This window comes from Polypterus senegalus, chromosome 1 (assembly GCF_016835505.1).
Source record: "Polypterus senegalus isolate Bchr_013 chromosome 1, ASM1683550v1, whole genome shotgun sequence".
In the NCBI taxonomy this organism is placed as follows: domain Eukaryota; kingdom Metazoa; phylum Chordata; class Cladistia; order Polypteriformes; family Polypteridae; genus Polypterus; species Polypterus senegalus.
This window is the reverse complement of record NC_053154.1, coordinates 318164391-318191182: the sequence shown is the minus strand read 5'-3', so window position 1 is coordinate 318191182 and position 26792 is coordinate 318164391. Positions and strand designations below refer to the sequence as shown.

The window sequence follows — 26792 nt, the reverse complement described above, 5'->3', positions numbered from 1 at the left end:
AGCTCAGGGTTCTGTTGGCAAGTGATGATAAAAGTCATTGTGAGAACAGCGCAAGAATCTGTGCTACAGTGACAGTTTGTGAAAGCTTACTGGTGAAGCCGGTGTCAAGTTCTCAGGTAAGTCTAGACTTAACAGTTACAGTGGAACCTCGGTTCACGACCATCATTCGTTCCAAAACTCTGATCGTAAACCGAGTTGGTCGTGAACCGAAGCAATTTCCCTCATAGGATTGTATGTAAATACAATTAAGCCGTTCCAGACCATATGAACTGTATGTAAATATATATTTTTTTTAAGTTTTTAAGCACAAACATAGTTAATTAAACCATAGAATGCACAGCGTAATAGTAAACTAAATGTAAAAACATTGAATAACACTGAGAAAACCTTGAACAACAGAGAAAACTAACACTGCAGCAGTTCGCGCTATAGCGCTACCAACCGCTAGCTAAAACCACTTTTTTTAAGCACAGGGAAAAAAAATAACATTTGAAAAAATCCGTAATTTAATAAACCACCAAGAAAAATAGCATTGCAACAATACATGCTACGAACCGATCGCTGGAAATAGAAGTGAAAACAAAATCAAGCCCAGTGCTTTCTTTAACTGCCTTCCTACCTTAATGCGTCCAGATCTCTCTCGCGCTGCCTGTGTGTGTGCGTCTCTCTCTCGCGCTGCCTGTGTGTGTGCGTCTGTCTCTCTCTCGCGTTGCCTGTGTGTGTGTGTGCGTCTCTCTCGCTGCCTGTGTGTGTGCGTCTCTCTCGCGCTGCCTGTGTGTGTGCGTCTGTATCTCTCTCGCTGCCTGTGTGTGTGCGTCTGTATCTCTCTCGCTGCCTGTGTGTGTGCGTCTGTCTCTCTCTCGCGCTGCCTGTGTGTGTGCGCCCGTCTCTCTCGCGCTGCCTGTGTGTGTGCGTCTCTCTCTCGCGCTGCCTGTGTGTGTGCGTCTCTCTCGTGCTGCCTGTGTGTGTGCGTCTGTCTCTCTCTCGTGCTGCCTGTGTGTGTGCGTCTGTCTCTCTCTCGTGCTGCCTGTGTGTGTGCGTCTGTCTCTCTCTCGTGCTGCCTGTGTGCGTGTGTGTGTGTGTCGCGCTCTCTCGCTGCACAGGAAATGCACAGGGAGAGACTTGAACATGTACAAACCAAAAGAGAAACTGGCTTGTTCGTATACCGAGTGTGTGGTCGTGAACAGAGGCAAAAGTTTGGCGAACTTTTTGGTCGGAAACCGATTTGTATGTGTACCGAGACGTTCGTGAACCGAGATGTATTGTACATTTCTGACCATGGCTATGGTCATGAGCTCTAAACAGTGACCATAAAAATAACAAAACTGAGCTGGCTGAATGGCATTTTTTTACTTAAGGAGAATAAAGGCCACGACTACCTATTTATTTTTATTCCACTGCTCAAACTGAAACTGCATTACCATTGTATCATTTTACGTCTTCATACAACTGACTTCATTAAACTGCTTACTTATATATGTATATACAAACTAGGGGGTTTGCCCCCTGCTCGCTTCGCTTGCCAACCCCACCGGCCTGCGCTACGCGCCAGCCACTTTGCATCTCTGCCGCTCACGTTGTGAAGAAAGAGGCTGAACGCACCCCAAGGAAACATGGCCGCTCCCCTGACACCCCCTCTTAAACGGTGATACAATGGGACACAAATGCAGTTTTTTTTTACCTCTTCTTTGCTCGATCAGCTGCTGGCTTGCTGCTGCTACCGTGCCCGGCATTTCGAACATTTAAAAGCCTGAACAGCTGCTGTCCTACTTTGTTTTTTATTTCCGGCCCTGGGCATGGTTTAAATCTATTGGTGCACAGTCTCATCTCGTGGGACGTGAGTTCTTGATATTTTTTAGTTTAGAATTTAAAAACGGAATAAGAACCTGAAAATCTAATTAAAGTTCGATAAATTCTGAAAAGAATGATACCAAACATATATATGTAGGTTTTAAAGTAAGCCCGATTTAAAGCGTGAGAAAAAAATGTCACACAAAATCGTTGTACTTTTACACTTAGGATTTTATATATAGAAAGTAGATAAGGAAATGAGTTATGGAGTAGGAAAGACAAAAATGATTACTTTAATTATTAGTTTGAAATTAAATTCACCAAACCACAATACAATGGAAACTATGACACTGTTGGAAGCAAAATGCGTTTGCAGTCTAGTACCATAAGAGATTATTAATAAGTGTTTCCCATATTTCTGTATAAAATATTTTGTTTTCTCAAAAAATGTGACAGTTACAGACCTGCAGTGAATTATGGTTGGAGAGTTTCTGGAGTGCAGATTCATATAGTCTCTCACTAGATCCCTGAATTTAATGAGCAAATCTGTTGTCTCTGGGACTCCGTGGTCTGGCCATGCTGTGAAATGGAAGTGCCTTATATTACGATTTTCACCAAGATGCTGTTAAAAAAAAAAAAAAGTTCTGTAGTTAATAAAGAAATATGGAAGAAACAATATGCTACAAAACTAACACTAAATGTGAAATAATTTGGCCCAATTTCTCAACAGAAAGTGAACAATAAAAATTTTACTCATACTGTACATACTTACATTTTTTATTGTGAAATCTCTAATTGTCCAATCTTCAGTAGCAGCATCAAATACCAGAGATACTTGTATATTTCCATAGGTCTGTGTGTTATTTGAAGGCCAGTACTGTTCACACTTTACCTGGAATAAAAATAAAATAAAAACTGTATTTGTGTTTCCCTTAGATCTGCTAGCGAGCCTCTAGAAATTACAGCAAAAAAATGATAAAAATAAGAATTCTGTCTAACACGGTCATCAAATCAAGGCGTCTTTTTTTGTGACACATAAATGAAGTAGGTCACTGCACTTCTCTTTGATCCACTTGATCCATTGATTTTTAAATATATTTCTCTACCACCCAAAAACTATCATTCTGCTCCCAATCCCATTCCATTTCACTCTTAAAGATCTAGAATTTATAGGTGTTTTATTTGAGAACAAAGTTGGCTTTCTTTTTCATTAAAGGATTAGTATTTTTCACGTCAAAATTATTTGTTCACAAACCTGCTGTAAATGCATTTGCCAAGTGAAACTGTGTTGTAAAGTTAAGCATTTTCTATAGATTTTAAAAAGTATCTTACCCTCACTAACGCTATACAATAGAGGCGAATGGGGCATGGTGCACCACTGAAAAATAGAAAGAAACTTTAACTTGAAGAATACTGAAGCTATCCTTTCTTCTTCTTCTTCTTCTTTCTGCTGTTCCTGTTAGGTGTTGCCAGAGTGGATCATCTTCTTCCATATCTTTCTGTCCTCGTCATCTTGTTCTGTTATACCCATCACCTGCATGTCCTCTCTCACCACATCCATAAACCTTCGCTTAGGCCTTCCTCTTCCCTGGCAGCTCTATCCTTAGCACCCTTCTCCCAATATACCCAGCATCTCTCCTCTGCACATGCCCAAACCAACGCAATCTCGCCTCTCTGACTTTGTCTTCCAACTGTCCAACCTGAGCTGACCCTCTAATGTCCTCATTTCTAATCCTGTCCATCCTTGTCACACCCAATGCAAATCTTAACATCTTTAACTCTGCCACCTCCAACTCTGTCTCCTGCTTTCTGGTCAGTGCCACCGTCTCCAGCCCATATAACATAGCTGGTCTCACTACCGTCCTGTAGATCTTCCCTTTCACTCTTGCTGATACCCGTCTGTCACAAATCACTCCTGACACTCTTCTCCACCCTCTCCACCCTGCCTGCACTCTCTTCTTCAGTTCTCTTCCATAATCCCCGTTACTCTGTACTGTTGATCCCAGGTATTTAAACTCATCCACCTTCACCAACTCTACACCCTAAATCCTCACCATTCCACTGACCTCCCTCTCATTCACAGACATGTATTCTCTCTTGCTCCTACTGACCTTCATTCCTCTCCCCTCTAGATAAGATCTCCACCTCTCCAGGGTCTCCTCAACCTGCTCCCTACTATCACTAGAGATCACAAGGTCATCAGCAAACATCATAGTCCATGGGGACTCCTGTCTAATCTCGTCTGTCAACCTGACCATCACCATTGCAAATAAGAAAGTCTTGTCGACATGAGCTCATTTAAAAATCTTCTTCACATTATGCGCAAAAACAGAGAAGAATGAATCACAGGATGGTGGGCTGCTTGTTGTTATGTCAAAACAAGCATGGAAAGCAATAAGATTGGTCTGGAAAGGAAAAATGAAGATGATACTGGATTCAATTTTACTTGGTAATCCATAAGCATCCCTAAGCCCTGCCAGAGTTTGAGTGAACCAGTAGAGCTGCTGAATTTTATCTGTATTTTTCTCCTGTACTGACGTAGACATTTTAATCGCTTTTCTGAGTTTGGTATCTGCATTTCTTGTTATGCTTCCACATCATCCTTTTGAAATGCACTGATGTGTGGCTTCAGTAAATTCCTGATGTCAAAAATAAACATGAAGCCTGCTTCTCCTTCATTTGTGTTTCCCCTCTTCCCTACAATATAAAAGCCCAATTTTACGTGAACCATATGTACTTTGTACCGAACTAAGGTTTGAAACTTTCTGCTTACACTTACCCTTCCTTGCTCATTGCAACGTGTAAGCATGATGAGTGTGTGCACATTCTGCTCCCAGATCATTCTCCAGAAATCTTCAGTAGTATTTGGCAGAGGACCCTGAGCAGCAATGAATTCTTTCTTCGAGTTAAAGCCCTGAAAATGAACAGGAACAGAGCTTGCAAATGGCTATTGCTTTTCTAAAAAGAAATTATACTTAAATCACAATAATATTCCTACTGATTCTTTTCAGTAACGCTTAATTTATAATTGTTATTTGCTTAATTTGTGAATTTCCCCTTGGGATTAATAAAGTATCTATCTATCTATCTAATTTGTTTATTTGCTATCATTTTTTACTGAACCAGCATAACTGGATTCCAAAGACACTTTTAAAAATTACAATACAAAGAAATTAAGTTTATCAGTACTTACTGGCATATAGTTAGCATTAATGTAGTCTCCGCTTATGTTGCCTTGATTTAATAGCTTGACACGAGAAACATCATCTAAATAACAAATCCAAAACCCAGATAAAAAAAAGAGAAAATTAAATATGCCTCAAATATGTTTTATATTTTGTGCATCAAAGTTTTACTAAATGATTTCAATGTTAAAGGTACTCTAAATATATTAATTAAGTGCAAAGTAGATTTTTTTAAATCTTCACATTGTTTTTTTATTATTCACAAAATTAAAGGTTTCAAGCAACCAAACGTTTCAGATGCCAGGTATCCAGACATGCTATCCTCATGCTGCTCCTAAAAACTGACAATGCAATTTAGGATACAAAGCCTATCAAAAATGGTGAAAAGAAGAGGAGATAGGAGATTGGGCTTATTTGATTAACTGATGAGCAAGATGTCCAAAAATCTTTCATCCAGTTCTCAAAAGGTATCATCAGCATGTTCACAAAAGTGACATTAAATGTAGTCCCTGTGCTCCAAACTGTTTTGCTGATGGCTGCAAAGCCCCATTTTCAGCAGCCATTCCTTCACTGTCTTAATGGTCAACTCCCTTAGCTTAACATTCATTAGTCATGCAGTAATGCTAATTACCAGTGATTTTAAAAAGAAATAGTTGTCTGCAACAATGAAATGATGACTCCAGAATGCTGAGCATAATATGCTTCTCCAGTCATCTACTGTCTAATTTCTGTGCTCCTTTGTTTATGTTAACCTTTTCTTTTTATTTGCCAGTTTTTAGGCCCACATCCTGTTTTCTTCTTATTTACTGTTGCAGATAGTACTAGGGTGTTGTACCGTGTTAGCCATTTTTAATTGTAGTGAGAAGTCTATCAACATGACACATTTTAATGCCTAACTGAAAAGATTACAAAATGCAAGCTCAGGCCCCTTCTTCAGTCGAGATTTAATACAGAAACTGGAGTTCTCTGTGTTTATACCAACACCAGGACAAGTAACAACACTGGAAAACCTTTAGGTGAGACATCTTAAATGTAAAAAAATGATAGGCCTCTTCAGGATTCATTAAGCAAGAGAGGAGAACGAGGTCTGTTAATTTTTTACATTTAAGATTTCTCACTTAAAGGTTTCCCAATGTTGTTTCTTGTCCTGGTGTTGGTATAAACACAGGGAACTCCAGTTTCTCTATTCCATCTCGCCTGAAGAAGGGGCCTGAGTTGCCTTAAAAGCTTGCATATTGTAATCTTTTTAGTTAACCAATAAAAGGTGTCATTTTGCTTGACTTCTCACAGCTGTTTCAGATGATACTGGGATTCTGTGTGTATTTAAGGAAGAAGCCAACTGAGGATCTGTAAGGTGTTTGTTTCTCAAACTACACACTCTCGTGTCCTCATCCTCGTATGAAGTTGTGTATCTGGGCCTTTTCCCCTCCCAGTCTACCCTCTTCTCTGATGCTAATCATAAAGAACAAAATTATTTCCATTTAACATTTATCTGCTGGGCGGTACGGTGGTGCAGTGGTAGTACTGCTGCCTCGCAGTTAGGAGACCTGGGTTCGCTCCTCGGGTCTTCCCTGCGTGGACCTTGCATGTTCTCCCCGTGTCTGCGTGGGTTTCCTACCACCGTCCAAAACATGCAGGTTAGGTGCATTGGCGATGTTGTGTGTGTGTGTCCTGCGGTGGGCTGGTGCCCTGCCTGCGCTTTGTTCCTGCCTTGCGCCCTGGGCTGGCTGGGATTGGCTCCAGCAAACCCCCGTGATCCTGTGTTAGGATATAGCAGGTTGGAGAATGATTGACTGACATTTATCTGTATCTCCCAAGTACTGCAAGCTTTGAACCTAAAGACTTTCAGCTAACGTAATTCTGGTGTTACACACAGTCAAGAAATGTGTTAGTGATTAAGATAAAATCAGTGTCAGAAGTAAGTAGTGACCAAGGGTACAAATGCCTATAATTTTAACCATTTTAAAATTTAAAAACAGTTAATACAAGTAGAATTTTTAGTTAAAAAGGTAATGATTAAAAATGGGCAAGAGACATACGAGTAGGAAACATGTCCTTAATTCATTAAAAACTAGGGGCTTTGCCCCCTGCTGGATTCGCTCGCCAACCCCTGCACTAGCCCTCTGTGCCGTTGTGAAAAGGGGGGTTGAATGCACCCCAAGAAGACGCAGCCACTCCTCCGAAACCCCCTCTTAAACGGTGATACGTTTGGAAACAAATTGTTTTTTTTTTACCTCCTCTTTGCTCCATCAGCTGCTGGCTTGCTGCTGCATGACCTGAATGTCTCTTTATTCTCATTTTTTGAGACTTTCCAATTTTCCTACTTCCATTATCTCTAACCTGCCCTGCATGTGTTTCACGGGACTTGTTTCCAAATGTTGTCTCGCGGGATGTGAAAGTGTCTCTCTGTCTGTCTTCAAAAGATCACGTCTCGTTGCAGGAAAAAAGTCTCGTATCGTCACAAGATAATTTTTTTATAATAGAGAGATAAAAGAAAGCACTGAAAAATATATTTTAAGATGTTCCACAAAGATACATGATTTTTGAAAAAAAAATTAATTTACAAGGAAAGTTTACTGTATGTCATAAATATTGTCAATTAAAAGCAGAGATGTGGGCAGCTAAAGGTGGAGAGCTAAGTGATTTGCAAAGCAAAGGAAAGAGATCTTTTTGGGAATGTTTTATTTAACAAAATTATTATTATTATATTATCACCTTACAGTTGGACTTTGATATGTGTGGTGAAGGGAGTACATTAGGAACAATCAAAACAAAATTCTTATTATATCTCATTGTACACTTTAAACAGTATTATATTTAATATATGCTAATTACTGTTGAGAACATGTAAAGTACTTGACTTTAATAATGTACATCAAGAAAACTCCAATTGAGGAGCTAGAATATAATCAACAAATATCTTAATATATTTGGTTATAAGGTCATCATTGATAATAATATACTGGTATTTTTCTAAGAAGTGAACGACATCAAGGGGAGCATGAACTCCTCTCCTCCTGTTCCCATTCTTATTTGACCTTATAATCTAAAATAAAACACACTAAATATTGCTTATGCAGAGCTGATAAATTTTAAAAGAAACAATTTAAACTGTATATTGTACTGTAAAACTTGAATAATATAAAGGAATATGCTTTGACTTACATGGTAACACATTATTGTAACGATTCTTCCCTTTATTATCTAAGGAAAGCCCTGCCATCTTGGGCTGATTGGTGCCAACAAATTTGAGATCCTAGTGTAAGGAAAGCAAACATGAACTGTAGCTTTTCTGTTAGTATGAGAAAGCAGAGTATACTCATGCTGATTATAACAGGGAGACACTGAAACAGAAATCAAGACTTCAACTTACAATTAAGTTTGGCCTGAAGATGATAGACACATTCTATTAAAATTTAAACACTAACAAACTTTTACTTAATATAGTGCCTTTTCTATAACAAACATTTCCTGATTCCATTCCTTAAAGTTGAAACTGACATTTCTGAGATGGCTTTTTGTAGCCTTCCCCTAAACCATAAGACTCAACAATCTTTGTTTTCAGATCTTTTGAGAGTTGCTTTGAGGATCTCATGCTGTCTGTCACTCTTCAGAGGAGAGTCAAAGGGAAGCACAACTTGCGATTGACCACCTTAAATACCTTTGACCACTCATGACTGGACACTCCTGTCTATGAAGTTCAAGGCTTAACGAGCTCATCCAACCAATTTGGTGTTGTAAGTAATCAGCATTGAGCAGTGATAGGCATTCAAATCAGCACAATGACAAGGGGACCCACATTTGTGCACAGCCAGCTTTTCACATTTGATTTAATTTCATACAACTAAATACTGCGTCACTAAAAATCTTTGTTCGGAAAACACCATAGTACTCAGATGTTCCTAGGAAATGAAAGACACACCACTGTTATCTTTTTTTGTTGAAAGGAGAGTCAATTATTATTCAGGCTGAGAGGGGTTCCCAAACGTTTTTCATATGACTATATATACTGTATATATGACTATGACAGAAAGTAGATTGTCACATTTGGCTATATTAAGCATTGAGTCCAAACGCAATAAATCTTGAAATTTGGATGACTTTGTGAAAAGATTTGCTGGACAATATGGTAATCGTCGTATTCAGCTCTTATAGTTGAATTTTGTGTAGTTGTAAGTGTCACATGAAAAGGAACACTGTTTTTGGGACAGGTCCTTTGCTGCAGATACTTTATATATGAATAATTTCAAAAACAACATGACCCTTCATTTTACTAATGTACATCAACACTGTTGAACAAATTAGTTGTTTCTTTTAGGGTGAGAACTGTAAAATATGGTAATCAAACAATAAACAGCTGATTGCTATTCTGAGGCGGGATTTATCTTTGTAATAATTGATTTTATTTATCTCATAAATATGTCAACCTTGAACATTGTGACAGATGGCTGGGGTGTCTGGAAGCTGGAAGGACCAGGAGAGGACCAATACCTCCCCCCGGGACATGAGAGGGTAACTGCCCTGGCTTGCATGTGGGCCACACGTTCGGAGCTGGGAAGCTCCACCCAGTTGGGGCACGTGGCCACCACCAGGGTCTGCCCAGACGTTCCCAGAGTCATGTATGGCAGCACTTCTACCACAACAGGGAGTGGCTGCTAGGCCAGGTGGCAAATACACCCGGTGTGCTTCCAGGTGCTCAGGTGGCACTTCCGCCAAACCCAGAAGCACTGCAGGAAGAACATCAAGAAGCACCTGGAGCACATCTGGGAACTGTAAAAAACGGGCCGCCTTACTCCAGTTGAGGAGCCGGAGTTGGGAGGGAGCGAGATGAAGCTTAGGAGAGAGGAGTGGAGGAAGATAAGAAGAGAAAAGGAAGGACTGTGAGTGACTAGTGCACTGTAACTGTAGAGGAAAATAAAACGTGTGTATTTTGGACATAAGCTGTCTTGAAGTCTGTCCCTGTCGAGGCTGGTTCTCAAAACATGTATGCCACATATGTGCATCTGAAAGAATAATGTTTTCGTGTTGCAACCCTCATTCCCTAGATCTGCCCCTGTCTGTGGGGAGTAATCAAGGCACTTTCACCTGCAACAGGTTAAAAGGAGGCTGAGGTAGTTGGGTCAGGGTGAAGGCTGGAGAAATAAATAAAGTTTCAGGAGTAAAAGCCAGTACATTGGAAGGAAGAAGGTAAGATCTGTTATTAAGTGTTTTATTATAAAGACACATTGCTGCTGTGCTTGGACAACAGGAGATACATTCAAAGCTATTGTCTCCTTTCAGATTCTTAAAACTGTATTGTTTTAAAAACAGGGTGAGTCAAAATTATGTTAACACTAATGGTACTGTTATGTATATACTTATATACAATTTTTGTGGACAATTTATATGCCACATATGGTACATGTGTTGAACATGATGGTGAACAGGTTGAGACATTCCTAAGATGTATGTTTTGTGAATAAATTGTTTCTGTCATTCAAATGGTAAGATAATTTTGACTCACCCTGTATTTGATCACCATACACTAATTAAATCCAAAAGCATTTTTTCCTAATCAATGAACTACTCTAAAACTGCATTAAAATCGAAAACAAGGCAACCGTTGGATTATTGTGATAGCAAATAAACTGAGCTAATAAAAAAGATATCCTGCATTTTAAAAAATGTATTGATTACCTCAATCAGGAGAAAATGAAATTTCAATTCGGAATTATAATAAAGACAAACAGCTTAAACAATAAAATTATGTATCTGTTTACCTCATATTCAATTGCAAAACCACAGTTTTCATTTGCAGTTTGCTGATGATAGTAGTCCTCATAGTTTTCAATCTTTACTGGAATATTTCTAAAGAATATAAAGTAAATTAGATATGACATGGATACACTTGGCTTGACTTGTTTACAGAAATGGTTAGTTCTCTTATTAAAATACAAATATCAGTGTTTTCATGCATATTGACACTTTTCAGTTAATTAATTTTAAACGAAATCTGTCCTTTTTATGGCACCTACAACAGAAATAACCAATACATACTCTATCTATCATATTCAAAATAATCAATATGAAATTATACTTACTTCTTGATTCTGGGAAGAAAACAAAAAGAAAAACATTTGGTTAACGTTAAAGGAAATAAAGAACATTTAAGTACTTCATTGTCATTTACAAGTTCACAGGTTCATAAATCTTCAACTCCAATTTTACATTGTGAAAACTGCACTATAATATTTTATGCATGTGACAATTTTTCGAAAAAGTAATAAAGTAGTAGTTATTAACTAATGAGCCACTTTCTTATCTATTACATAATAAAACTAGGTACTTCAAGCTAAAATTGCATGTAATATGACATACTGATTTTACTTTAAATTACTGGGAATCTATACGTTATAAATTAAAACATCTTTATATTACAATGTTAAAAAACAACTGGATATTTACACAATAACACATTTTCATGAGTTAAAAATCTCTGTAAGCTAGCTCAATAGGGAATAACCTGGAATACACCCAGTTTCTGGATGTACACTGAAGTCACAGAAGACTTTGGATGTATTGGTCAGTTTAATTTTCACTTATGGTAACAAACTTTCTCAAACTTGTGAATTTGTCTGGCAAACACTCCCAACAAGCCATAATGGATATTGCTTGGTCAATATCAGTGTTTTCATGTTTTTTACGGAGCACTGTGAATTTGCATGATCCAGGTAAAGAGGTTTTGAAATCAGCCAGCCCTCCTCAAAATTTTCTAGTTTGATCAAAAATTGGGCTGTTTTGCTTAAATCTGGAGGAGAATTTCAGCTCAAGTTGTTAAATGTACCAATTATTGTCTCTTCTGTCGCAGGCAGTATCTTTTAACATCAGCTACATGTGAGATGTCATTGATACCCACCCTTTTGTTCACAGTCACTCTGAACACTGGTGCATCTATTAGTGTAACTGATTGCTGGGAATTATTTTTTTTATGTTATCCTCCAGCTAGGACGTTGGATATTTCTGGGTCCATGGTTCTTTAGGGTGATCCTCCAATTAGCTGTGAACCACCCAATCTCACTGAGGTTGCACAGGTGGTGAACCAGCTGAGGGGAGGAAAGGCTGCAGGGATCTGTGGTATCCGTGGCGAACTTCTACAGGCTGGTGGTAAGGCTGTCCTCCTGGCATTGCAAGCAATCATTGCTTCCATTTGGGAGACTGGCATCATCCCAACTGACTGGAAAATGGAACTTGTCATCCCTATCTGGAAAGGGAAGGATGATTGCCTAGATCTCAGCAACTACAGAGGGATAACACTGCTCTCTGCGCCGGGTAAGGTCATTGCTAGGGTCGTCCTCAATAGGATCCGTGATCACTTGCTCACCTAACAGCAACCAGAACAGTCTGGTTTTAACGCCTACGAAGTCTACCATCAACCGCAACCTGGCACTGGTTTTCATGGAACGCAAACGCGAATATCGGCAGAGTTTCTTTGCAGCCTTTGTCAATTTTCGTAAAGCGTTGGACTCAGTTGCTTCCCTGTGGGACATCCTGAGGGTTTGCGGGATCCCCTCGAGGTTGCTGGATATCATGGCAGGCCTGTACACTGGTACTGTGAGTGCTGTGCAGAGTATAGCCAGAACCTCTGTGTCTTTCCCATTTGATTCTGTGGTTCATCAGGGGTGTGTTCTGCTCCTACTCTGTTCAGTGCTTGTACGGACTGGGTGTTGGGCAAGGTCGTGAGGGCCAGCGGCTGTGGGGCATCTGTTGGTGAAGAAAGATTCACAGATCTTGACTTTGCTGACGATGCTGTGATCTTCGCGGAGTCAATGGAGGCTCTGATCAGGGTGCTTGAGCGAGGAGTCTGAGTGTCTAGGCTTGCGAGTGTCCTGATAAAAACCAAGAAGATCCAGGCCTTTAATGACCTCTTGGGCACATCCATCAGCAGTGTGTCTGTTTGTGGAGAGTGTGTTGACCTTGCTGAGAGGTTTATTTACCTCAGCAGTGACACTCATGTCTCAGGCGAATCTTCCTATGAAGTCAGTAGACGGACTGGGAGAGTATGGTGGAGTCATGAAGTCGCTGGAAAGGGGTGTGTGGCGCTCCCGATATCTATGCAAAAGGACGAAGGTCAAAGTCTTTAGAGTCCTGGTGCTTCCTGTCTTGTTATATGGTTGTGAGAAAATGGGCGCTATCCAGTGACCTGAGATGAAGGCTGGAGTCCTCTGGTACTGTGTCTCTCCGGAAAATCCTTGGGTACCGCTGGTTTGACTTTGTGTTGCTCATGGAGTCCGGAATGAGGCGCATTACCTGCATTATGAGGGAGCGTTAGTTATGGCACTACAGCCGTGAGGCGCAATTCCCTGAGGGTGATCCAGCTCATAAGATCCTCATTGTTGGGGACATTGAGTGGCTGTACCAGGCCAAGGGGTCGCCCATGTAACACCTGGCTGCGGCAGATAGAGGGTCATTTCCGGAGGGTGGGACTGGACTGCGTGTCTACCTGGGAGGTTGCCAACCAGGATCCTGAGTAGTTTCGTCGTGTAGTGGGTGCGGCAACGCACTGTACCAGTGCATGCTCCCCAACTTGACTTAATTTGTTATTTTGGAAATCCGTCTTTCTATAGTTCTTGCTGAAATGGGCAAATCTTTAATTCTGGACAGGATTTTTTCTTTAATGGCAAATATATTAAATAAAACATCTGCACTACTTATGAAGGCTCCTTTAAAGTTCTTGCCATCTGTAAATGTTTTATCATATTTGGCAATACAGTTTATAGTTGTGTTCTGTAGTCTGAGTTCTAGTATTACATAGGATTCTGAACACACTGCTTTACTTCTTATATTTTGCTACTTGTGCTGATATATTCTGCTATGACTGCCTTATCCTTACATTTTATCTCATGATTCATTTCGAAGCGATGCTATGAATTTGATGTTCAGCAAAAGCATTATCACAACACAGAGTGCATACAGCTCAATCCCCTTTCACAACAAAACCCACGTTAAGAAGAAGAACTGCTACACTTGCCTGCCAATTTGCACAACATTAATGCAAGACCACGTCAATAAGATGACTTGGCAATGAATACAGCTGCAGTAGTGTGTGCTGCTACTTAGTGAGGAGTTCACACATGCAGAATATTTCTCTTAAGTATTATATTTTATTGACTAATTTAAACTGTTTTGTTTTTTATAACAGCTGTTAATACACCTTGATGACACTACAGAATAGATAATATTGAACTACAGAACAGATAAGATTGAACAAATTTTACTGCAGTTACGTTTAAATGAGAAATCCTTATATATAATTTGATACTATCCATATTTATGGTGTTTGCGTCAATACCTGTATATATGGTGTTCGCGTCAATACCTCAACTCAATACAAGTTAGAACCATGCAATGGGACTCTGCCTCTGTAGTTAGAACATAACGTGGCAAATGCGGATGCAGTATTGCATGATTGGCTAAGAATGTTCGAATGCAGCAGTGACACCGCTGGACGGCCGAGTATAGTAAGTCGGTGTTGGTTCGAGCAGATAACAGTAAGTTTGGTTGGTTTTTGGAACGTTAGTTTGGTGGGGTGTACTTTCCAGGACTAACATCGTCGACTGACTTAAACCCTTTAACAGCTCCGGAACCGTAAGTAATTTAGAACATATCGCCATTTACTTGGTACGTCGAAATCTATTTTTGGGCGGTTTTGCCATCCATCCTTCTGACATCTATTGGCAAACTGAGTAATGACGGCTGGGTATCAACAACGGTCATTGTTTAAATTTTAGCTGATCTCAGATCTAAAATGACCACGCCAACATAATTATTACTCCGTCTCTGATTACAATCGTAAAATACGGTTTGTTTTGAAAATTTGCCGGAAAAAATTAAATAAGGTGAGCCGAAGATTTAAGTTCACATCTCGCAGCCCCGTTTAAACAGGAAGCTCTTCATTACATCGGCCGAAAAGGTCTATTTTAAGCACAAATCAGTGCCATGATAACGAAATCATTTCAAGGACTTAAAAGAACATAATTCATTGCAGAGAAAGTATGGATTTCACAAACGTAGAATTTGTAGCCCAATTCGATTGGGCTCCCAGTTGCTAGTATCAAATAATTTTGTAGACGTGACTATTGATCTTCCAGCTGCCATTGAAAATGCCATCATGTTGATTGTGGCACATGTGCCCTACGTTCCAGATCCCTACTGCAGAGCTTGCCCATTCTTTCTGTATTTTCTTATCTGACAAACTGGTGTTTTTGAATGATACGGTGACTAAGTTTGCATGTGCCCAGTAATATTACAGCATTCTTTCTCCATCTTAGGCTGATTTTCACATTGCACTAACTGTTGCCAAGATAGGCATTATCTTCATACAATTTTGGATTAGCTAGGTAAGAAAGAAAATTAATAAATATATTTGTGTTTTTATAATTCTAGGCATACTGTATTAGTAGTGTACATAACATGGACAAGCAACTACCAACAGGAAAATCACAAGTACCTACTTGTTGAAAGGCACAGCATTACCAGAAGATGAAAGATTTTTGCTGCGCCTGGAAATATACATAAAAAAAGAACATAAGATTAATCATTGAAATTTTGAATTTAATATTATGGATCAAAGATAACTAACTCAGAGCTACATACTCATATCTGCATGCATAAGATAATCATTTAGAATATTGAAACAGTTGTATAAAGCTATGGTTGGACATTAAGTCTCACTGAAATTTTAGTCTGTTTGAATAACAGGTTCTTTAAAACTTGGACTGTGAAGAATGTTCATAAATTGGTGTGCTATTCAAAATGTCTGCTTCTTGACCATGGTCACCCTTAATGTAACAAGCATAGAGAATATTGTACAGAAGTTTTTCATGATATAAAATTGTCAGTGCAACAGTAAAATGAGACATATTTATGACAGATAAAACCTTTAAAACATTTTGTAGGTGCAAGTGCAGATGACCCTATTACATAGCATTCATATGAAAAGTAATAATTATGACTTAACATTGAAGGTGATGATATTCAAGCTCCATTTTTAACAATGTACAAAATGGCAGATTAGGGTAATGCTAGTGTAAAAATAGCTCCATATATAAAATCAAACAAAGCAGTACAAAATATGTCCAACAACAATTAAGAGATGAAACAATTCACACGTATTAATTAAGAAAATTATTTCACAAATCAGAGGTAGTGCAACGGTGAAAAAACATAAATGTTAATGATGGCAGTGGAGTGGATAAGCTATGAGCTACTCAGCCCAAATCTACCAAACAATTTCTGTTTAAAACATGTCTCTCTATTATAATAAAAAAATCCTGGACGAGACGCGACATTTACAGAGAGTAAATTTCAAGTCCTACAAGACGAGACTTTGTGCCAAGAGATTTAACCACGTATAGGGCCTGAAATAAAAGACAAAGAGTAGATGTAAAAGTAGAATGACGTAACAAATTCAAAAATGTTGGTGCAGTACACATGCAGAGCAGGTTAGAGATAACGAAAGTACTAAAATTCAAGTCTCAAAAATATGAAAGTAAAGATCACATTAGTGCAAACAAATGGAAATTATTACTCGGTGAAAGAACAGTGAAAAGAGGTCAAATATATTGTTCAGATTTAAACTTTAAGTCAGGGACTTGTAGATCGTCTAATTCATGTTGCCATTAGGGAAAAGTAGTGTTTCTTCACAATGAAGAGGTGTATCCACAAGAATTAAAAGATTTGTTGTTTGGTGAAAGTGAAATCCACGTACGCGAGCGGCAGGGGGAGAAGCAAGCAGGGGGCAAAGCCCTCTAGTCTCTATAAATAACAATGAGATAAGATTCAAAGGCCACCAGGGCTTTTTGCTACACCTATAATAGTAGTGATAGGTAACTTGTTACATGCATCTATAGTTCTTTGCAAAGAAGTATGACAGTAAATGTCAAATAAAATATCTAAATGATTACTTGTACAAGCACATTTTCTATACTGTGCTGTTTAAATGTAAAAATGTTAAGATTAAGTCAATAGTATGGTTACCATGTTCAGCCAGTAAAGAATTTCAAAAGTGTAAAAAATCAAATAAAATGTCAAAATTCAAATGCTTTAGAACCTCTGCTACTGCTAACAGTAAATTGAGTAAAAAAGTAAGTAAGTTAAATTAAAATCACAAACCTAATCCCATCATTTTTAGCTTTTGTTACTGACAACATATTCAGAGATTTTGAGGGATAACACACAAGAACGTGTGAGGCCGACTGGAGAGAGAGTTTATTACAGTAAAGTTATTAGAAAAGCAAACAGCCCAAATAGAGTCAAATAAGCAATGGAATCCATACTGCTGTTTGTCATATTTTTATCTTGGCTCTTTCCTTTCCCTCCTTTTGTTTGTTGTGTCTGTGTTCCGTTAAACCATTTTCGTTAATTATCCCTTGTTTAGTTTGGAGCCGGGCGGCATGGTGGCGCAGTGGTAGCACTGCTGCCTCGCAGTTAGGAGACCTGGGTTTGCTTCCCGATTCCTCCCTGCGTGGAGTTTGCATGAGTTTCCTCCGGGCACTCCGGTTTCCTCCCACAGTCCAAAGACATGCAGGTTAGGTGGATTGGTGATTCTAAATTGGCCCTAGGGTGTGCTTGGTGTGTTTGTGTGTGTCCTGTGGTGGGTTGGCACCCTGCCCAGGATTGGTTCCTGCCTTGTGCCCTGTGTTGGCTGGGATTGGCTCCAGCAGACCCCTGTGTTCGGATTCAGCAGGTTGGACAATGGATGGATAGTTTGGAGCCTAAAGGGGTGTGGTCTGTACTGAGACTACTTCCCTCTGGTGGTGTTCCAAGTAATAATGCAGCCGCCTGATGCAGATTTCAGAACCAGTTGGACCACAGCTTTTTGCTGTTGCATTGACTTTGGCCCTCTGCTCAATGAGTTTGTTCTTTAGATATTGAAAATTAATTTTGTGCAGTCTTCTACTTTTTACTTGTGCTTATGTCATAGTCCCTTCTTCTGCATTTGTGTTTTGAAATTCTTGGATTTAAAGTGTTGTTGAATTGTTAGATTTATGGATTTGGCCATGTAACTTTTGGATTTGCCTTAGTTCTTTGTCCATGGTTTGTTTGTTAAAGAATTATTGTTTCCTAGTTATTTTTTAATTTATTCTAAGGTTTCTTGTTAATGTCAAAGTTTTCTTTCATTTGTTTGCACTATGCATTATTACTTTAGTCCTTAGAAGTTTTTCTTCCCCTTGTTTGATAAATTTGTTTTTGTTAAATAAATATTTAATGAAATATTCTAAATGGTTTTGTTTGAGAATGGTCATATGGTGTGACAGACGTCCAGGGACCTTGGCCCACTTGGACGCCGCGAGAAGAGGACCCGGAGAAGGGCAGTGTCTTCCTTGGAATGGAAGAGGTCAGCCACCCTGAATTGAATGGGAGCCATGGACATGGGGACCTCAACCCTGTGGAGCGATGTGGCCACCGCCAGGGGACGCCTTGGCAGCTCCGGAACTGGGGTATGCAGCACTTCCGCCACACCCGGAAGTGCTGACAGAAGAGGAGCTGAACTTGCTTGCAGCTCTTCCGCTGGGTGCTGCATAAAAGAGGCCGCTTCACTCCACTCGGGAGCTGGAGTCGGATGGAAGAGGACGGCGTTTGTGAGTGAGGAGATGGAGGCGGCAGAAGAGAGAGCGAAAGGAACTTTATTGTGGTTATTTTGTGCGCTGTGGTGTGGCCCCGTAAATGGGACATTCTGTGTCTGCCTGTTTGTGTCCAGGTCTGAATATTCCACAGTGCTTTTGGCCATCTCATTACAGATGTATGTTGGTTGAATTACAATAAGCTACCATCACAAGTTTGTATGGATCTTTGGAAACAAATTTATTCCAGAGGGCAGATTGCAATCAGTTAAATGTTACTTGTGGGTCTGACTTAGTGAACATTTACTGTCAAATTGCTCACCTTTTCCAGTAAATGAACAAAATCGCTGTAAGTAAAGCCAGAATCAGAAGTGCTGCCAGTGTTCCTCCCACTGCTCCTCCAATGACAGCTAAGAGGCAAACATGAGAATAGTTTTGTAATAAACATTGTCTAAAAGATATCTTACTCATAAGTCAAAAAATAAAATCTTTCAATGAAAAGAAGATGGGTATAATTGAATTGAGACTGTGAAGAGCAATGACAAGGGGCTAAAATTACTTATTAGGAAATATATAACACAGCATAAATAAACACAATTTGGAACAGCAAATTAAGCATGCAATTGATTTTAGGCAATATGGGGAATATTTTCAATTGAGGATTATGAGTTTTCTACTTACAACAGTTTTCTTAGTAAACTGTAATGGTAAATACTGTCAGCAAGAACATTTTTGACAAAGAAATCATTGACATTATCAATATAAAGCAGAATAAACTACATACATAAAGGATAAAAACATATTTTACAGACTCATCATGCGATCACTGACATGAGTAATTTACCTGGATTTTCTGGAATATAAATTGTATCTGAGAACAGGGTGATTGAAAAAAATGACTTTGCAGTATCAATTAAATTTCCATTTGATGCTTTGTTCCCACTCAAAGTCAGTTTGGTAAATGCTGCTACTGCAATCCTGTGAAAAAAATTTAAATTGTAATTGTGGCGATGTTTAAAAACATAATTGTAAATCAGTTGTGTTTAAGTTGTTGTGTAGTTGTTTCTTTTTTCTTGAATTTTCAACATTTTTTATCAGGTGTGATACTCTCAGGATTTTTGGGGGTGCTAGATGTATTTTCCAGTGTGCTAGTGGAATATTTTTCTTTATTTGAAACTTTTTTGTTATTTTTCTCTTTGTGGCATGCACAATAAAGATACCAGCATGTGCAGGTGTCCATGGCTTCATTTCCACATGTGTTCCACTTACTCTCATTCCATGACAAATGCTGTTGTCTAAAGGCAAGGCTGTCGAAAAGCCAAATGCTGTTTGTTTTTTCTTAATAGTGTCTGGTACAGTATGCCTTCCTGTGTTTAGTGGAGCCTTTTCTCTCAGCAGTGGAAGTCTATCCCAATCAAAAAATCAACATTATCCAAAATTGATCATTTTTCTCTCCTGTCTCCCCAACCCCAAAGGTTAAGAGTCTGAGTGTCATCCTTGACAGTACTTTATCCTTTCAGTCCCACATCAAAAATATTTCTCCTGTTCTGCTTATTTCCACTTGCGTAACATTAATCGTATTTGCCCCTCCTTCCTTCCCCACACCACTGCTATCCTCGTTCATAGCCTGGTCACTTCTCGTCTGGATTGTTGCAGTTCCCTTTTCTTTGGCCTTTCTCGCAGATCTCTTTATAAGCTTCAAATGGTCCAGAATTCAGCTACCCGCATCATTACTAGAACCCCCTCTATTCACCATATCACTCCTGTTTAGCAGCCGCTTCATTGGCTTCCAGTTAAGTTTCATATTCAATTCAAAATTCTTCTGTTAACTTTTAAGGCTCTCCACAACCTTGCCCCTCCATATCTGTCTGATCTCCTCCATGTTGCCATTCCCTCCCGTACCCTTAGATCCTCTTCCTCCATCCACTTGACTGTCCCCTTCGTCCGTCTCACCATCCAGTTGCTCTGCTCCCCAGCTCTGGAACTCACTACCATCTGAGCTTAGAAATATTGAATCACTTTCACTTTTCAAATCTAAACTTAAAACTCATCTGTTTAAGACTGCTTTAACTCTTTGATTACAATTGCTCTGTCTGTATTTTAGTTTTATTTATAATCTGTGTTTTGTCTATTGTTCGGTGTCCTTGAGTGTTTAGAAAGGCGCCTATGAATAAATAAAATGTATTATTAATCCTGTGAGTGGCTCTTTGTTTTATATTCCATATGTCTTTTCTGCCTGTATGTCCGACATGAAAATGAAAAACAAATAGCCACCACAGTTTCTCCAATCTTTGGCAGCAGAGGCCGTCCTTGTTTGTGAGAGTGTATTGTTCATCTGTAGAAAATGCAGCACAGTTAAAGGAAGACAACTCCAAATTCTTGGTCTTGCCCTTAAGTTTCCTTCTCTTATAGATAGATAGATAGATAGATAGATAGATAGATAGATAGATAGATAGATAGATAGATAGATAGATAGATAGATAGATAGATAGATAGATAGATAGATAGATAGATAGATACTTTATATGCCCTGTACTTTATTTTGTCTTCCTGGTTTCAGCTTTTGTGTATCCCTGACAGTACTGATTCTCTCTTTGTGTAATAGATATTTATTTGTCTGGTTCAATTATTACACACAGCTCTGTGTACTGTAGTGTTTAGGTACATGACTACTGTCCGCCTATAACAATACCTTCAGCAATCCGTCAGGCTGCTGGGACATAAGTCACCTCTTTACTCACAAGAAAGGTGCCATGGCCAAAGGAGGAGACTAAAAACTACTTGTCAGGTAGATCCAGTGTACATTTGGGATACTCATCATTTTTTGATCTAGCGCTGTATGCAGTAATTTGAATTAGTATTGGTAGGTCATAGTACCACCTAAATGAGAGTTTCAGTTGCCTAGAAGTAAAGTTGAACTGTGCTGCATGTGCCTTTGTGCCTAATCACTATTCAAAGCATTCAGAACAGACTTCGTGCTCAAAAGGGTACTAACAACATTCATACAATACAATACAATTTATTTTTGTATAACCCAAAATCACACAAGATGTGCCGCAATGGGCTTTAACAGGCCCTGTCTCTTGACAGCCCCCCAGCCTTGACTCTCTAAGAAGACAAGGAACAGCTCCCAAAAAAAACCTTGTAAGGAAAAAAATGGAAGAAACCTTGGGATAGACAGTTCAAAGAGAGACCCCTTTCCAGGTAGGTTGAGCATGCAGTGGGTGTCAAAAAGAAGAGGGTCAATACAATACAATACACAGAACAGAACAAATCCTCAAAACAGTATAAAAAAAAATTTTTAGAAGTACGGAGAAGAATTTAACAGTAGATGATATCACATAATAGGATTTGGATTTGTTTAGAGTCCTGGAGACCTCATCCATCAAGCTGCCTCCCCCATTTGGCCATTCCACAGCTGCAATAGCGCTAATCTGATGACAGGACCCCTCTTTTCCATGATTCCTGCGATCCTCCATCAGGGATGACTTTACCTTAGGCAGGCAAAACAACTTGGGAGGTGGGCTGTGGCACCAAGTGTCACATTTGAGTAACGAGAAGAGACTTTTTTTGAGACTTCATCATCGCACCTTCATAATCATTACTCTGCCTGACACTCTTCTCACCTCCAAAACACTCTTGAAATACTGTTCCTTCAGAATAACTCCTACCCCATTTCTCCGCCCATCAACACCATGACAGAACAAATGGAACCCACCTCGGCCAACAGTAGCCTAATTCCTGCCTGCAACCTGTTGGCTAACAGTACTGTTGGTGGCCGTTGTTATCCGGGGCCTCAACTGATCTGGTATGGAAATCTGTATTATTGTCCGTATATTGAACTGGAAAAATTTTTCACCGGATGCCCTTCCTGATGTAACCCTCCCCATTTATCCGGGTTTGGGACCGAGACGAAGAAACACACTGGTTTGTTCATCCCCTATGGCTGGGTTTTTTCATTTAAACATTTCAATATACAGTACTAGGGGGCTTCGCCCACGGCTTGCTTTGCTCGCCAAACCCTTCCCCCCACCGCTTTCGAGCGCAACGCTCCGTTGTGAAGAGGGGGACTGAATGCATCCCAAGGAGACATGACCACTCCTCCGAAACCCCTCTTAAACGGTGATACAATGGAAAACAAAGTCCTTTTATTTTTTATCTCCTCTTTGCTCAATCAGTTGATGCTGCCACCCAGCATGATCTGCACTTCACTCGCCTACCCCTTTCTTATCTTGCCAGCACTAAGTGCCGTTGTGAAGAAGGGGGCTAAACGCACCCCAAAGAGACGTGGTCGCTCCTCTGAAACCTCTCTGTAACGGTGATACAATGAGAATCAAATAACAGCTGTTTTTTCAACCACTTCTTTGCTCAATCACCTGCTGGCTTGCTCCTGTGTGGCATGATCTGCATTTGGTGCAGTGCTTCAAACGTTTTAAAGTCACTGCCTTGTCTCTCTTCTCCCCCAGACATCCTCAAACACTATTTAATCTCTTTTCGTTGTTCCATTATTTCACGGAGTAATATTTTCCATTTGTTTGTGCTAATGTGATCTTTACTCATTTTTTTGAGACTTTCGAATTTTCCTACTTCCATTTTCTCTAACCTGCTCTGCATGTGTACATTCACATTCTGCGGACTTGCTTCCAAAGGTTGTAAGTATGACGTGACTTGCCCGTCTCGCAAGACGTGAAAGTGTCTCTCTGTCTTTCTTCCAAAGATCACGTCTCGTTGCAATTTTTTTTTTTTTATAATAGAGAGATACATTCTTTCTAGAGATTGGAGCATGTATAAAATGACTCATAGTCCCACTTTTCAAATACTATGCTTACCTGTATGATTTTGTAGCAGCAAGCACATTATTTTTATAATCATAATATGATGTTCCATCTCCTATAGTTACAGATGGTTCTTCAGAACTTTGAGTGATTATAGCTGTCACATAACTGTCAGTATTTCCACTACTGTAGTCAGTATAGGTTTTACTGAGAGATAAATTGTTAGGAGTTGTACTACCTGAGGAATAAACAAGGAAGCAAACATAAAAAAAAGAAAATGCTATTTCTGACACCAAGAAACCATTGAAAAAAATGAAAAACAATAGGCTGATCATGACAGAAGCTATTTTATGGACACAAAGTATTACATGTAGTAAATAAAAAGATTAGATTTGAATACTCAATGGGAGGTCTGAACATTGAAAGTACATATTATAAGAAGGATTTAGGAATCGTAGCAGACTTGTCACTGTCAATTTCCAGATAGTGGTCAGAAGCCATTAAGGAGGCCAACAAAATGTTAGGAAATTGGTTAAGTAAAAGAATAGTTTTCCTCACACAGAGAACTACATACACATGGAATATGTTACAAAGTAGTGTGGTAGACAGTAGGACTTTAGAGACCTTTGAAACGCAAGGTGAAGTTACTTTGGAGGAATTACGTGGAATGTACTTACAAATTTTTTTTGGTGTGAATGGCCCATTCTTATCGAAGTTTTTCTAATGTTCTGAATCGGGTTTCGCCCAGCTTTCTGTTTCACATAAGTAGATGAAGATACTTAAGGAGTACCATGGGCTGAACCCATCTATGTTTTCTAACTCTTATCTTTGCATCTCATCATCTGGGGATACTGGAGTGAATGTTTTGACAGGATCTACTTCTTTGTGGTAACCTTCACCAATCATATTTTACACAATTGAAGAGGGACAGACACATTATTTTAACCCCAGATCACAGGAGTATATTACACAAAAGGCTACTCAAGAGCACATAATAAAGAAAAAAAATTTGGAGGACCACTGGCCATGCTTGATAAATCTGGAAAATGGGTTTTAAAACAGTGATGATGATAATGCATGCATTATACTCGCTTATACTCCAAGTCTTCGTTCTTGTTCTGGAATAGCCTGCCAACAGGAATTTGCCAAACTGATACGGTGGAGCACTTTAAAAAACTGCTGAAAACACATTACTTTAACATGGCTTTCTAATAACTTCACCTTCATCTAATCCTGATACTCTGTGTATTCAATTCATTATAATAACTATTCATGATGGCTCTAAAATCCGTACTGACCCCAACTCTCTCTTCTGTTTCTTTTCCCGGTTTTCTGTGGTGATGATCTGCGCCATCACCACCTAATCAAAGCACCGTGATGTCCTACATTGATGGATTAAAAGCCAGAAGTCTACATGACCATCATCATCAATGCCCAGAGGGGACTGGGTGGTCGCGTGGCGTTAGAACCCCTGCAGATTTTATTTTTTCTCTCAAGCCGTCTGGAGATTTTTTTGTTTTTTTTGTCCTCCCTGGCCATCTTACTCTTATTCTATGTTAATTAATGTTGTCTTATTCTGATTCTTACTTTGTCTCTTATTTCTCTTTTCTTCATCATGTAAAGCACTTTAAGCTACATTATGTGTATGACAATGTGCTATAGAAATAAATGTTGTTGTTAATTCCTGCCCCACACAGAGGTCTCCGGGCTACAAAAAGGACATAGCAGCACTAGAAAAAGTCCAGAGAAGAGCGACTAGGCTGATTCCAGGACTACAGGGGTTGAATTATGAGGAAAGATTAAAAGAGCTGAGCCTTTACAGTTTAAGCAAAAGAAGATTAAGAGGTGACATGATTGAAGTGTTTAAAATTATGAAGGGAATTAGTACAGTGGATCGAGACTTGTATTTTAAAATGAGTTCATCAAGAACACGGGGACACAGTTGGAAACTTGTTAAGGGTAAATTTCACACAAACATTAGGAAGTTTTTCTTTACACAAAGAACGATAGAGACTTGGAATAAGCTACCAAGTAGTGTGGTAGACAGTAAGACATTAGGGACTTTCAAAACTCGACTTGATGTTTTCTTGGAAGAAATAAGTGAAGAGGACTGGCGAGCTTTGTTGGGCTGAATGGCCTGTTCTCGTCTAGAGTGTTCTAATGTTCTACTCTCAGAAGTTTTAATCTGTCTGTTTGGCTTCCTCTCTTTCTCATGGATGGAGGTTGAATTGAATTTAGTTTTGTCAAGTTTGACTCGATTATATGGAATGTTACAAGCTTTTAATAAATTCAATAAAAGATAAAAAACAGAAATAAAAACTAATTTGCCCTTACACAGACCAGTCTGATAGGTCATTGTGAACCGCTAGTTTTTGGCACATTATGCTTGAATTTTTTTTACAATGTTTGTAAAAGTGTTTGTAATGTCCTTCTTAATGTAAAGGGGCTAAAAAAAACAAACAAAAAACTAGGCTCTTTTCCTTATGAGGATACTTCATTCGCTGAAGAGAACGCTTCAGAGTGAGAAAGACAAAGTAATTTCAAAAAATATAAAAATATATATAATAATATGTAGATTATAAGGTTATTATTATAAATGACTGAGGAGGATATGTAGAAAGGTTTTTATTCATGTTTTATTACATAAAAGTATGTAGTACTAGGGTGTTGTACCATGTTAGCCATTATCAATGTAGAGAAAAGTCAAGCAAAACGACACCTTTTATTGGCTAACTAAAAAGATTACAATATGCAAGCTTTCGAGGCAACTCAGGCCCCTTCTTCATCTTGCCTCGAAAGCTTACATAAAAGTATTACAGTAAACCCTCGTTTATCGTGATTAATCCGTTCCAGACTCTACCGCGATAAATGAATTAGGATTCTTTATTTATAAATCGAATATTTTCGCAGTTAGAGCATAGAAAACCTGTTTACGACCTTCTAAACACGTTTTTTTAACATTATTAGAACCCACTAGACATGAAATAACACCTTTTAGTCAAAAGTTTAAACTGTGGTCCACGACAAGACAGAGATGACAGTTCCGTCTCACAATTAAAAGAATTCAAACATATCTTCCTCTTCAAAGGAGTGCGCGACAGGAGCAGAGAATGTCAGAGATAGAGAGAGATAGAGAGACAGAGAGAGAGAGAAAAGCAAACAATCAAAAATCAATAGGGCTGTCCGGGCTTTTAAGTATGCGAAGCACCACCGGACAAAGCAGCTGCAAGGAAGGGAGCAATGTGAAGGTAGTCTTTCAGCATTTTTTAGAGGAGCGTCCGTATCCTCTAGGCTAGTGTACAAACAGCCCCTCTGCTCACACCCCATTCATCAGGAGCAGAGAATGTCAGAGAGAGTGAGAGAGACAGAGAAAAGCAAACAATCAAAAATCAATACGTGCTGTTCGGCTTTCAAGTATGCGAAGCACAGCGCAGGAAGCA

At 39.1% G+C, this 26792-nt stretch overlaps 1 protein-coding gene and 1 long non-coding RNA gene across 8 annotated transcripts in view; one reads left to right on the top strand and one right to left on the bottom strand.

Annotated features, from left to right (window-relative positions):
- LOC120515558 (receptor-type tyrosine-protein phosphatase eta-like) overlaps window positions 1–26792 on the bottom strand; it is a 156182-nt gene that overhangs the window by 6223 nt on the left and 123167 nt on the right. For all 7 annotated transcript variants that reach the window (XM_039736647.1, XM_039736670.1, XM_039736654.1 and 4 more), the window contains 11 exons: window positions 23407–23590; window positions 19422–19555; window positions 18900–18987; window positions 15467–15514; window positions 11057–11065; window positions 10736–10823; window positions 8142–8232; window positions 4985–5058; window positions 4571–4705; window positions 2564–2683; window positions 2256–2413 (listed from right to left, as the gene is read on the bottom strand). In XM_039736647.1, coding sequence (XP_039592581.1) covers window positions 2256–2413; window positions 2564–2683; window positions 4571–4705; window positions 4985–5058; window positions 8142–8232; window positions 10736–10823; window positions 11057–11065; window positions 15467–15514; window positions 18900–18987; window positions 19422–19555; window positions 23407–23590 — 1129 coding nt within the window. The remainder of the gene's footprint in view (window positions 1–2255; window positions 2414–2563; window positions 2684–4570; window positions 4706–4984; window positions 5059–8141; window positions 8233–10735; window positions 10824–11056; window positions 11066–15466; window positions 15515–18899; window positions 18988–19421; window positions 19556–23406; window positions 23591–26792) is intronic.
- The window catches only part of LOC120515593, a 57421-nt gene that overhangs the window by 20931 nt on the left and 9698 nt on the right, over window positions 1–26792 (top strand). The window lies entirely within an intron of this gene.